At 39.5% G+C, this 14,314-nt stretch overlaps 1 protein-coding gene across 1 annotated transcript in view; it reads right to left on the bottom strand.

Moving 5' to 3' along the window:
• Window positions 1–14,314, bottom strand: part of Pbgs (Porphobilinogen synthase) — a 146,366-nt gene that overhangs the window by 5,116 nt on the left and 126,936 nt on the right. The window contains exons 6-7 of the mRNA XM_067138233.2: window positions 9,504–9,620; window positions 9,312–9,411 (exon numbers count right to left, since the gene is read on the bottom strand). Of these exons, the coding sequence (XP_066994334.1) occupies window positions 9,312–9,411; window positions 9,504–9,620 (217 nt within the window). The remainder of the gene's footprint in view (window positions 1–9,311; window positions 9,412–9,503; window positions 9,621–14,314) is intronic.

The following is a 14,314-nucleotide window of genomic DNA, read 5'->3' as shown; positions in this document are numbered from 1 at the left end:
CTGGTTCACCTGTATTCAAAATACTTAAATCCAGCTCTCTTACTAATGTTTCCAACTTCATTCACCAGGGGCGAGGTGTTTCAGAGCCCCATATAGGGTGATTGGCATTAAAATCACCCAATAAGATGAATTGAGGTAGAAGCTGATCTATAAGTTCAGTGACATCATTTATATTAAGAGGCTGACGTGGTGGAAAATAAACATTACACACTGTTGCTATGATAGGTAGCGGAACGTGAACTGCTACAGCCTCCAGCAGGGTTCTTAATGGAACCTCTTCGCTGTAGGTATCAGAACGGACAAAAATGCCAACGCCACTGGAAGCTCGGCTAGCATAATGTTGTTCTGTCGAGTATAGTTGAAACATTTTCGAGACCGTATAATGACCCGGTCTGAGATTTGTTTCCTGAATACAGACTATACTCGCCGAATACTCACTAATGAGCTGGTGCAGCTCAAGCAAGATGCCTATCATAACCATAACAATTCCACTGCAACAGTGCCATTATGTGGGTGTGGACTTGTGAGGTTTAGCTTAGAAACAGCGAGATGCTACTTAACCTACACTCACATCCCCACCCGAAGATCGAGATAAATGATCCATCTCTGGTGACGAGGTGATACACACCTTGAACTTCTTCGACGTATTTCGGGGGCAGGATTTCTTCCTACGAGGGGAGCGTGCAGGTTTTCCAGGAGGAAAATCTGCTGGCGCAGACTCAGACCCTCCGGATGAAGGTCGTGAGATCCCATTCATGGGAGAGTTGGAAGAATGCCTTGTATATACAATCTTCTTTCCCGCCGTCGATTCTTGTTTAGACAAGCTGGGAAAAATTCCCAGCCCTGGCCGACGATGCCACCTCCGACAGCTTAGGCACGGCTTTCGCCGACCTCTTGAGGGAAGGAGACGTTTTCTTCTTACCCTGCTGTGTCGGCGTAGGTTACTTAGCCGGCACAGACTTGTTTGTGGTCGAAGGCTGGGATGAAACTACCTTCAAGCTTTTTCTCTTTGCGGCATTGCTCACAGGAGCAACTGCCGCCTTGGGCCCAGCCATCTGGGAATATGTTCCAGTTGTAAATGATAAACCTGGGAGAGACTGTGTTATGATGCTGAAGTCTAGTGTCTTGGCCAGGGCATTCCAATCAAATCAAATCAAATCAAATCAAATCAAATCAAATCAAATCAAAATCTCTTTATTTGCAAATGAGGTGTCTACCTCGGTGGCAAATGGTACACTAAAATACATTATTGTCAAGCACTTAATATTAAATTAACAAGAGAAGAAAATTTTCCTATAATACAATATTATACAATTTACGCTAACAATGTTTTCTATTAAACACACAGCTCATCCTTAATAAATTTATATTGTTTACAAAATTCTACTTATAATATCTCTTGTACCGCTTACAAATATAGTCAACTGATATACAGTATGTGGAATTACTTCAAATGATACTATACAACTGGTATAAGATTAATATTTACATTGCATTTATTTATTTACTTTTTTTTTTTTTTTTACCCGTTCTGGATCCTAAGTAGCATAACGACCTGCTGCGTCTTAACCAGAGCCCCTTTTGCCACCACTTTTCAGAGTTCCTGAAGGGCCTTCACAGCTACCGTAGCGGTCCCAGGGCCCTCGAAGTCCCCACTGTACTTCACCCCTACAGGCAGTCCCCTACTTTGGCTGTCCAAACTCCTTAGACCAGGGGATGGAATTAATTTATTCACACACATTTTTTAAATTTACAATAACCTGCACTGGTCGAATGCCCTCTAACACTTCATTTATTTTCTCTGTTGCTGTTTATTCTCTTCTTGAATATCTGTACAGATTTTGGAAAAGGATCAAACACTACCCCTGGTAAACTGTTCCACTCCTTCACGCCCTTCCCAATGAATGAAAATTTACCCCAATCGCTTCTGCTAAAATTCCTTCTAATTTTATATTTGTGGTCAGTCCTGCCGATATAATTATTTTCCAACTGAAGCCTCTCATGGATATCTCCCCATGCTTCTTCTCCTGTATAGGCTCTATATAATCCTATAAGTCTAGTTTTCTCCCTTCTCTTACTTAAAGTTTCCTACCCAAGTTCCTTTAACATTTCTGATACACTACTCTTTCTCCTGAAATCCCCTGTTACAAATCTTGCTGCTTTCCTCTGCACACTATCTATTTCTTTTATTAGGTATTCTTGCTGAGGATCCCAAACACTGTTTGCATATTCCAATAATGGACGAACCATACTCAAGTAACTTTTTTCTTTTAATTCTTTGTTGCATCCTTTAAGTAGCCTCATTATGACATGTAACGATCTGTATGCTTTCCCAACAATGTCATCAATATGACCCTTCCAGTGCAAATTACTTTCAAATCTCACACCTAAGTATTTGCACTTGCCATCTTTTGGGATAACTACCTCATCCAAAGTATATTCAAATTCAGTTTTAAAACTCCTGTTTGTAAAAGTTGTAACAGTTGATTTGCCTCCATTAACCTTCATATTATTTTCTTCAACCCATTGTTGGATACTTTCAAGGTCCCTTTGTAATTCTGAACAATCCTCAATGTTGTTTATTTCCCTATAAACAATTATGTCATCTGCATACAATCTTATTTTTGATGTTATATTGTTCCCTAAATCATTTGCGTATATTAAGAAAAGTAATGGACCGATTATAGTACCCTGTGCAATTCCCTTCCAAACTTTCTCTTCCTGAGATACATTATTTCCACTTTGACTTTCTGAACCCTTGAATTTAGAAATGTTTTTATCCAACGTGTAACCCTTACGTCCAATCCTATTCCCTCCAATTTCTTTAATAATATTCCATGTTCCACTCTATCAAAGGCTTTGGAAAGATCTATGGCTATGCAATCTAACTGACCTCCTGAATCCAAGATCAGAGAATTAAACTTATGGCGTGCTTTCTAGAAGGAAAGAACATCCAGGGTCTTGATCTCCTGGATCTTCTTCTCACTCAGGTATACCAGACAGTTCTGATCTCGAGGAGAATGAAGACCAGGGCAGTTAGTGCACCAATATGGAGTTGTGCACTCTTCCACGCCATGAGCTTCTCTTCCACACGTACCACACACAGATGGATTCGAACAACAAAATACCATCTGTCCGAATCTCTAGTAGTGATAGCACCGCATAGGAGGCGGGATGTACGGCCTCACATTGCAACGATAGGTTGTTACCTTGACTTTCTCCGGCAACACTGACAATTTGAAGGAGGCTATGAACGTACCCGTGGCAATGTCTTCACCACTGACTTTGTGCGTGATGCGCCGGACGTGTTCTCATGCCACAGTGCTTCACGTCTTCCACCAATTCATGGTCAGTGTTCAGAACAAGATCACCATGGAAGATAACTCCATTAACCAGATCATCAGCTTGGAGCGTAGTGCTCGTCTTAAAAAGCAAACCACCATTGCACATTTTCTTAAGATCCTCAAGTTTGATGTGTCAACTGAAAAGGATCAATTAGACCAGCTTGAAATCTTGCCCATTGGTTCTGGTAGCAACCAGGAACCTAGAGAAGCTGGAACCCCAATTAATACGCCACGCTTATTCCCACAGGGTTGCCCCTCTTAGGGAATCAAATGTTAAAGACTTGGGTAGCGAACTACCCGAGGAGGCAGGCGGAAGCTGTTTTGATGCCATGCCCGAAATCATCCTCCCCGAATGCCACCCACTCTGATCAGGGGCCTCTGTAGCCGAACCAAGCAGCCAAGGCAATACCCACCTCTTCGTAGCAGGTATTGCCTGGGGTCCGATGTTAGACTATGACTAATACAGAATGACTGAGGCAATGAGCACTAGAACTCCCTTCCTCCAATCACCCACAATAGCTTGTACCCCATAACGTGTACAGAGTAATAAATATAGAGACAAAATACTAAGCAATTAATAATATGTGCTTCTGGCATTCGGCTGCGCAATAGCATGTACCCCATGGCGTGTACAGACTAATAAATATAGAGAAAAAATACTAAACAATTAATAATACTATGTGCTTCTGGCATTCAGCTGTGCGGAGACCTGTGCTGTCAGGCGGATACTACTGCATGGGCACAGCTCTCCAACCCAAAGGCTTCCCGGGGTCACCAGCGAGCTTTCGAGCGTAATCAAACACGTAAGAGGCCCATCTCCAAGCAGCACGCACATCAAGAATTTTGAATCGGTCTACAACTAATCTTAAAACAGTCGCCCCGCGATGTAGGGGGCAACGTGTCCGCCTGTCACCGGTGGCCCCGGGTTCAATTCCCGGCCGGGTCAGGGGTTTTTAATTGTAATGATTAATATCCCTAGCCTGGGGACTGGGTGTTTCTGATGTCCTTAATCTTCCTTTCCTCACACACAACATTCCATACTACCGCCATTCGAATTACAGGTTCATACAATATGGTGCCAGTAGGGGCAAAAGATCCACATGGGTTGACGCCCCGAACAAATAGCATTTAAAAAAAAAAAGGGGGTGGGACCAATGGACACAAGATCCTTTTAGTTGCCTTCCATGAAAGGCAGGGAATACCGTGGGTGTATTCTTCATCTGCATCTCCCACCCACAGGGGGGTATATTCTGGTTTAATGCACTTTTAATTTTTTGCCATATGTATGTACATTATAATTTACAAAGGGTATTTAAAAAGAAACACAACAAAAGCACAAAGTTGGTGAAGTGGGATTTTGAACACAAAATTATTCACTGTATGTCAGATCAATACCATGTATAGCCACTTGAGGCATGCTTGAACACGACTAGGCATACCCAACACTAAACAATCAAACATGTTTTGGGGAATATTATCAACTCTTGGAGAGAAACTTCAGTCAGTTGCTGCGATTAAGACAGTGGGCAATTGTTTTCTTTAGTTGAGGCACGCAAGTTCAAAACAGTTCACGTCCGCAGAATATGCCGGTCACATTATTTGCTGCATTCGAGGAACCAACTGATCACTCAGGCTTCATGGGCATTATCATCCACCAGTGTAAAAGCCCTTGCCCACAATGGCAGCAAATCCTGTAACTACATGTTGGAGGACGTTTCTGTATACCAGACCAGTACTGTTACCCTGAATATAAATTAGAGGTGTACATTAACCAAACATGATCTCTCCCTAAAACATGACAGAACCCCTTGCTGCTTCCTGGTACTGCAGATGAAGAACTTGGTCCATCTCTCACTATATTGTCCCCAGGCTCTAATGCACTTCTTGTATGGGTGCAAGCTTATACTGTAGTGCCCTCATCAGAAATGAGCATATATTATGTTTCCACTGCTCCCAATGTCATGGCTACGAATTGTTACCTACCTCACTCGACCTGCCCTGTGGTGTGGTTTAAGAGGAACTTTTGGCATGGGCCTTCCTGATATCAGTCCTCCGTTGTGCAGCTCATTTCGCACCTTCTGATCCAACATATACTCTTCGGTGGCCCTCTGAAGATCCTGGCACAATGAGGTGCCAGTAACAAATACTGATGCTCCTTGCGAGTTGTTATGCATGGGAATCCTGTCTGTTGTCAATCAGCAACCATTTACGCCTCCCTGGATCTTTTTCAAACTCTGGAGAGATCACTATGACTCATTCCAAAATGAGTGGCAGCATCCACCTGTTGTCATTCTTCTTGCAGAAATGTCATATTTCGAATGTAGTCAGTAGCAGAAATGAGCACTCTTGCCATGTTTAGTCCTAAACCTGCTATCTATACACCACCAACTTTACAATTGATGATTTTAAACTGATCGATATGACAACTGGCTCTTATTGGACTAATATCAAATCTGATGTGGAATGAGCATCACTATGTCTCTGAGAGATTGGCCTACAGTGCATAGTGTAAACATGTTTGAGGTACCATGTGAAATTGTAATATGCAAAACATTTTTTGAGCATTGTAAGCCCAAGTATTACAATTACCATACAAAAACGACACCTACTTATTACCAACATAGTTTAAATATTACAATTTTTACAGTGAGAAATAGAAACATTCTACAAGAAGGGAGATCTAGCATGAACCAAACATGCGCAGAGAGAAAGGTACTTGCTTGCCTGTCTGCACGCCTCCTTGGCTCGACCCTGAAGATGCACTAGAGGGGGTATCAAGGGTAGGAACCAACCAACTCGCTAAAATGACTGCTACACATTCAGCAGGTGGTTTTCACACTAGAGGCCTGTCAACACTCCCCTTCTCACTGTGGCCTTGAGTTACTATGCATCTCTGTATTTTTAGAATAAAGAATTTCCACAAGGAAATTATTTTTGTTTCTTGTTATACCTCTCAACCAGTACTATTACTTTTGTTTTATCTTCTCTTTCTTTTCTTTTTCTTCATTTTGCCTCATGTCTGAGGCGCCGTGACTATCATAATATTTAGCCATCTAGCCGATGAACCTTACTCCGCCATTCTTCCCTATCTAAAGCTTTCAATGTGGTTGCTCTGAGAGAACTCTGTAGGGGGCTGTTCACTATGTCAATCCATCGTGTTGGTACTATTCACCGCTATACATGGGAGGCTAGGGGTACCAGATCCATTATAGACTATATCTTAACAGACTTTGAATTCAGGAAATCTGTTAGGAATGTACGAGTTTTTTGCGGATTTTTTGATGATACAGACCAGTATCTGATCTGTAGTGAACTAAGTATCTCTAGACCTAGGGTAGAGAAAGTGAAATCTGTCTGCAAACGAACAAGGGTAGAAAATCTCCAGGACGAGGAAATTAGACAGAAGTACATGGATATGATTAGTGAGAAGTTTCGAACAATAGACAGTAAGCAGGTTCAGGATATAGAAAGTGAATGGGTGGCATACAGGGATGCTGTAGTAGAAACAGCAAGGGAATGCCTAGGAACAACTGTGTGTAAAGATGGGAAAAGGCGAACATCTTGGTGGAATGATGAAGTGAGAGCAGCCTGTAAACGTAAAAAGAAGGCTTATCAGAAATGGCTCCAAACAAGGGCCGAGGCAGACAGGGATTGGTAAGTAGATGAAAGAAACAGAGCAAAACAAATAGTTGTTGAATCCAAAAAGAAGTCATGGGAAGATTTTGGTAATAACCTGGAAAGGCTAGGTCAAGCAGCAGGGAAACCTTTCTGGACAGTAATAAAGAATCTTAGGAAGGGAGGGAAAAAGGAAATGAACAATGTTTTGAGTAATTCAGATGAACTCATAATAGATCCCAGGGACTGGAGAGGTGGAGGGAATATTTTGAACATCTTCTCAATGTAAAAGGAAATCATCCTGGTAATGTTGCAAACAGCCAAGCTCATGGGGAGGAGGAAAATGATGTTGGTGAAATTATGCTTGAGGAAGTGAAAAGGATGGTAAATAAACTCCACTGTCATAAAGCAGCAGGAATAGATGAAATTAGACCTGAAATGGTGAAGCATAGTGGGAAGGCAGGGATGAAATGGCTTCATAGAGTAGTAAAATTAGCGTGGAGTGTTGGTAAGGTACCTTCAGATTGGACAAAAGCAGTAATTGCACCTTTAAGCAAGGGAAGAGGAAGGATTGCAACAACTATCGAGGTATCTCATTGATTAGTATACGAGGCAAAGTATTCACTGGCATCTTGGAAGGGAGGATGCGATCAGTCGTTGAGAGGAAGTTGGATGAAAACCAGTGTGGTTTCAGACCACAGAGAGGCTGTCAGGATCAGATTTTCAGTATGCGCCAGGTAATTGAAAAATGCTATGAGAGGAATAGGCAGTTATGTTTATTTAATTAATATGAAGTCCCAAAATATTTATTAAATTGTGTTGTGACTTCACGCCTGATAGTATATGCAGGCTGGCAAGCTTAAATGTTCACCTCTTCTCGTAAACATTTTGAGGCACAGTGCTGAACATTGCGTGTGTTGGGTTACTCTTCAGAAGATTGCGCCTTACTTCATATAAGTGACTGACCTTCTACTTCTTCTAGATTTTACGATTTAAAATCGCGCAGTGCTAATCCCCATTATCTTATATTGCTTCTTTAACTGTTTTTGTGAAAGACTCATCCTTTAATTTCTTGTTTTCCTATGCATTTTTTTTGTATTTTTATTCGTCTGATGATGACCCAGATTGGTGGTCGAAACCGGTATCGCTTCCACTTATAATTAAATAAGAATGTAACACTATATTTCTTATTTACTTGTATTGAATAGGTTGAACTACGTTATTTGCTATTTCAATTTAATTGTGACACAGTTCAATACGGAACATCATGACATTTTTATTTTTAATGATACTAGGTTGAACACATGCATGCTCCTTACAAGGTCAAGAACTATGCCTGTGCCTCCCGCACAGCTGCTTAGGTCTCAGAGTAAAAACACCGCTGGATGGTCTGGTTTTATAAGAGAGACCCTGCATCTATCGAAAAAAGTAATTTCTTTGCCTTTCACGCCTGGATTCCGTTTCAAGAAACAACACAGAATTGGGAACAGGAAAATTATGAAATGTGTATCCAGTTTGCATATTCAGGACAAAAAAGAAAAGAATAAGGCTGCAGAAGAATTTCTAGAGATGGCTCGAGAACGATTCTCCATTACACCCCGTCTTCTATTTACAACACTGATCAAAGCGGGTTTGAGTGCAAAATGCAATCGAAAAGGACTATATTTTGTAGATGAGAAAATCATGCACATGACAGCCCAATCGGTTTGTTCACTCACACATTCATACACCATAATACCAGCAATCAGTATGAACAGTTCTTTGTTCCCTAAATTATTTATTGTACTGCAGCAGCTGACCGGAACTTTCGGTTCTCAGGTTTCAAAATATATGTTTAAAGCAGATAACATCGTCGTCATTGTCACAAAATCAGGCAAGGGATGGGAAAACAGAACTGAAAATATGGTTTAGAGAAGACTTTTTTTTTTTCATTTTCTGAAGACAACTGTGTCCTGCTTTTCAATGTCTGGACCACATACAGTGGTACAACTTGTTATAAAGACATCCCTCCATGCAAAACAATCTAACTGCTTCGGATTCCTCCAGGTATGTTATTCCTTTCAAAGTCTCCATCACATGTGATCTGTATTAACTTTTCATTCATGGCACCATGTTAATACAGGAGGTTGGTTTTTTGTTTTTAAAATAATAAACCTGTATATATAAATAGATCTGGCACCAAGGTGCTTGATACTAGATTTTGCTGAAATAGGAGAGGTATCTAAAGGAGATTAGGGAAATCGTCACTTAGTGCTTAGTCCACTTACGCAAGCTAGTTAAACAGGGTTCGTAATAACAGTAAGTACTGCACTTAATAACAAGAAAAACTTTCACATTTTTAACAACACTTACCAGCTCTTCTCATGGATAACAGAACTTCTTCCAAAACAGCCCGGAGATCCAGAGCACCTGCTTGAGCTCCATGATACAACATAGCATATTCTCCTGATACCTATGACAACAAATTTTCACTATTTAAAAATATACCACAATGGTGGTAGTGATGATGATATTAATAATTGTAACAAACAATGACTTTCTTACTTGGTATACAAATAAAGGATACTCCGGATAAGCATCTTTTGTTTGCTTGACAATGTCGAGATATGCAAGCCCTGGTTTCACCATCAACATGTCACACCCCTCTTCTACATCTCTTTTCTGTGAAAGAAAAGTCAATAGTACTATAGTTTCATTAACAACATACATAGAAGACGTTTAACAACATGACGTAGTGAGACTTATCTGCTTAAAGTCGCACCGACACTTATTGGTCTTATGGCGACAATGTGATAGAAAAGGGTTAGGCGTGGGAAGGAAGTAGCTGCGACCTTAATTCAGGTACAGCCCCGGCATTAGCCTGGTGTGAAAATGGTAAACCACAGAAAATCATTTTCAGGGCTACCAACAGTGCGTTTCGAACCCACTATCTCCAGGCCAGCGCACAGCTGCACGCCCCTTACTGCACAGCCAATTCGCTCGGTATTTTGTGAGATATAAGAAGTAGTAAAATGCAATCAGGTGTGGAGAATATTAGGTTCAGATCTCTCTTGATATTTTGAAAAGTTCAAATGGATATTTTTTTTACGAATTTTTAACAGATGAGGAAGATAAAAATTCTAATTGTAATATTTATTTATTTATTTATTTATTCATTCATTCATTCATGAAGCACAAGATACAGCTACACTGAGCATATTTCACTTGTACTGTCAACAGCCTAATTAACAAATGTAAACTTCCATAACAAAATATAACATAACAAAAGATAAAAGATCAGGTACACAGCCTACTAATTACAACTGTCCAAAGTGAAATCCATGAATCAAGAATCTTTAATTCCCATTGACTATATACAATGAAATAGGCTTCATCAACTGATAATTTAGTAACCTATCTGTGTCGGTGCGACGTAAAACAACTGGCTAAAAAAATAAAATTAGTACTTAATATTACCAAGGCTAAATGAACATACACCTTTTATTAAAACTTAATACTAACATTACGTATTTCTAAAAATTCAGAGGTATTATAAAACGGATATTCTATTAACCAATCATACATTTTTCTTTTAAAATTACTTACAGGAGCGGACTGTGCAGAATGTGGTAATTTATTAAATAATCTTAAATAACTGATTTTATGTGAGTGGGCAGTTTGAGAGCCTGTGAATTGGGATGTCAATGTCTGCCTTGCCCCGAGTATCATGAAGGTGAATGTTTTCCCTAGTACTGAATTCATTTATGTTGTTTTTAACATATGTCAAAGATATATAAATATAGAAATTTATAACTGCCAGTGTTTTAAGCTTAATGAAGAGAGGTTGACAATGGTCAATTGCACCAGCCCTACACATTGTTCGGACAACCTTTTTTCTGTATTAGAAGAATATTATATACATAAGAAGAATTCCCCCATAATAACAGTCCATAAGTAATGTGTGACTGGAAGAGACCAAAATCCTTAGGTAGTCACTGCAAACTAAATCCCTCAATTTCCATATCAGATAGGCCACTCGTGATAGTTTTTTTTTTAAACATGATCAATGTGTATTTCCCAGTTCAATTCGGCATCAATATGAAATCCTAAAGTTTGACTGACTGACTTTCAATATCTTTGGATAATCCTAGTGTGAGAAATTGAGTTTTATCCTGATTGCACAACAGCCTATTGGATGAAAAACCAATGCATTGCAGTTGCAAGAGCTTCCTGCAACATATATGATTCAAACCTGAGATGATCTGGTGTTTTGTAATTAACGTTGTATCGTCCGCATACGATATACGAGCACGACATTTGACATTTTGCAGTAAATCATTGACTGCCAGAATGAATAAAAATTGACCAAGGACAGAGCCCTGTAGCACACCAGTTGTAACTTTCTTCAAAGTGGCATACCTATTTTTAATTGAGACAAACTGATATCCGTTATTTAAGTATGACTTAATTATGCTCAGTGAAGGATACTTGACGCCATACATCTCAAGCTTTAAAATAGTTGCTAAGTTGATTGTACAAAAGTGATTCAAATATTTTAGAAATTATTGGAACAATTGAGACTGCATGATAGTTCTGAAGAAATTCTTTGTCTCCACTTTTAAATACTGGAATAACTTTAGAAATTTTAAGTAGATCAGGAAAAACTCCAAACTCTAAACACTTACTAAAAATAAAAGCTAGAGGTCCAGAAATCAAATGTATTATTCTTTTGATGGTGTAATTAGATAACCAATAACAATCCATACTCTTAGAGTTTGATAATTTTAAACTAACTTTAATTACTTCATCAGATGTGATTTCAACCCAATGGAAAGTGTTTTGTCGGGGGGGGGGGTTGATTGTGGAGAAAGTCACTCGCAGTTGTACCTGTTGCCTTAATTTGATCTCCGATTTCTTTTACAGAGTTTAAGAAATAATTATTCAGTTCTTTCGGATCGAGAAATGTGTCTTGAGTTCGAGTAGGGATGTTTTCTTGTACTATAACATTCCATGCCGCCTTGCATTTGTTGGGTGCATTCTCAATATATTTTTCACAAGCTAAAGTTTTGGCATGGATAAGTTTTCTTTTATATAACTTTTTACAATTAAGACAAGCTTTATACATGCCATTCTGCTCAGTTCCTCCTTGACAAGAATTTTTTTATAAATTCTATACAGCAAAAGCATTCTTTCTTTATACTGAGTCAATTCATTAGTATACCAGTTCAACTTCTTGCTTTTAAGTTTAAAAATAAATTGAGAAGTATGGCATGACAATCAGTACAGATAAAAGCAGGACTATGGTGATGTCGAGAGGGAAGAGGCAAGGAAAGGACACTGTGAAAAAGTGGAAGTCAGAGTCTGGAAATTGTGGACAGCTTTAAATACCTAGGACGTGAATTAATGCAAAATGCCAGGGTAGACATAGAGATGAGCAGGAGGGTACAGCAGGGCAATGCATTCTACCAAAGTGTGAGAAAACTTGTTTGGAGCAAAGAAGTACCAAAGAAAAGTAAAGAGATAATGTAAAAAAATGTACTATGTACCCATACTGACTTATGCAGCTGAAACTTGGACTTTGACTAGCAGGCAAGAGAGTAGAATTCAAGCCACTGAGATGAAATTCCTAAGAAGTATGATAGGAAAGACAAGGAAAGATAGAGTGAGGAATGAAGATGTTAGGAAGTTGGGATGGGAAAGCTAAATGAGAGAATTGAAAAGAAAAACTAAGGTGGTTAGGACATGTAAAGAGTATGGAGGAGAATAGAATTCCAAGACAGATACTGGAGGCAAAATGCGAGTGCAAGAGAAAGACCTAGAATAAGGTGGATTGAATCAGTGAAGAGCAAGATAAGAAGATGAAATTTAGACGGGGACAAGATCATGGAAGAGGAATGGTGGAAGGAAAGAGGAAGATGGAGAAGTGTAATAAATACCTTGACCCAACAGAAGCTGGATAAGGGGAAATTATGATGAGCGCTTGAAAATGGACTTTCCCAACGGAGACTATAAGTTCCTCTGTTTGCCTGTTTTGTTATTTATGCACATTTATAAAGAAATCATGATTAATATTTTATTGGTTTACATTAGATTAATGAAATCTGCTGTTCAAACTAACTTAGGAGGTAGCTACTTAGATCACAGCATGGAAAAAATTACAAAAGTTCTCTGCCAGTATGAGAGAAAGTTAAACTATTTTCATTTTAGTAAAGAAATAAGAACAAAAGCACAGGTAAGAATACCCTAATATACAAATTGTGACATCGCACTTCCTGTACTATCTGTGTGCTGAGTTAAGAATTGTTCTGAGCTAGTACCATTGTGAATGTACAGATGATGCTGCCCACTCCCTCTTTGTTTATGAACAGTTTCTTAATTGTGAGTCTCTTTCATTCTGTTTGGTGGTTAAGTTGTGACAGAAACACGGGAGGACTGTAAGTGTTGATGTTCAAGGGCAAATTGTGGGTATTAAGAGTGGCAGATCATATTGAATGACTAGCTGATGTACCCGTGCTTCGCTACGGGATTCTCAGAAAGACTGCCTTTGTGGTTTTCCTAACGACAGTTAACTTAAGCCATTATTAAAACGACAGTGTAGCAATTAAAAGCAATGTTATCATATAAAATACTCGCTCAAATGAAAAACTGCACATTTTCTTATTTTTAACGCAGTACTACGATGCCGATCTAACAGTCCAAAGTTCCAGTGGTAGAATGACCAGGTCGCAGACAGCCGTGAACACTCCTCTGCCATTGTTCCGTTAAATATACACACTGCTCATTCCAATCAGTGCCTCAGAGTAGGGCTTGAATAGCTCGAATGCTATGATGAACCAATTTGTTATGTACCAGTAGTATCAGAACATTTATGAACTTAAGAAGAAAGTTATCTGACTCCCCAGCTACTTCCCGCCAACATTCAGGCAGGCTGTTATACTCGGTACGACCGGGCGGGTTGGCCGTGCGGTTAGGGGCGCACAGCTATGCTTTTGCATCCAGGAGGTGGTGGGTTTGAAATCCACTGTCAACAGCCCTGAAGATGGTTTTCGGTCGTCTCCCATTTTCACACCAGGCAAATGCTGGAGGTGTACCGTAATTAACGCCAAGGCCGCTTCCTTTCCACTCCTAACCTTTTCCTATACCATCATCACCATAATACCTATCTGTGTCGGTGCGACGTTAAGCAAATTTAAAAAAAAATACTCGGTATATAGCAGTAATCCCATCTATTGGATATGACTGGAAACAGAAGACACAAAGCACATTGCAACAAACAATGGTCAATGTAATGTTATTGTTGTTCAAAGTTATGAGCTTTCTGTATTGCAGGCCTTCACATTTAGTTTTCTTTTGACTCTGTGATATTAGGGCGTCTT

This window comes from Anabrus simplex, chromosome 1 (assembly GCF_040414725.1).
Source record: "Anabrus simplex isolate iqAnaSimp1 chromosome 1, ASM4041472v1, whole genome shotgun sequence".
Taxonomy (NCBI): Eukaryota; Metazoa; Arthropoda; class Insecta; order Orthoptera; family Tettigoniidae; genus Anabrus; species Anabrus simplex.
This window is presented reverse-complemented; position numbering and strand designations above follow the sequence as displayed.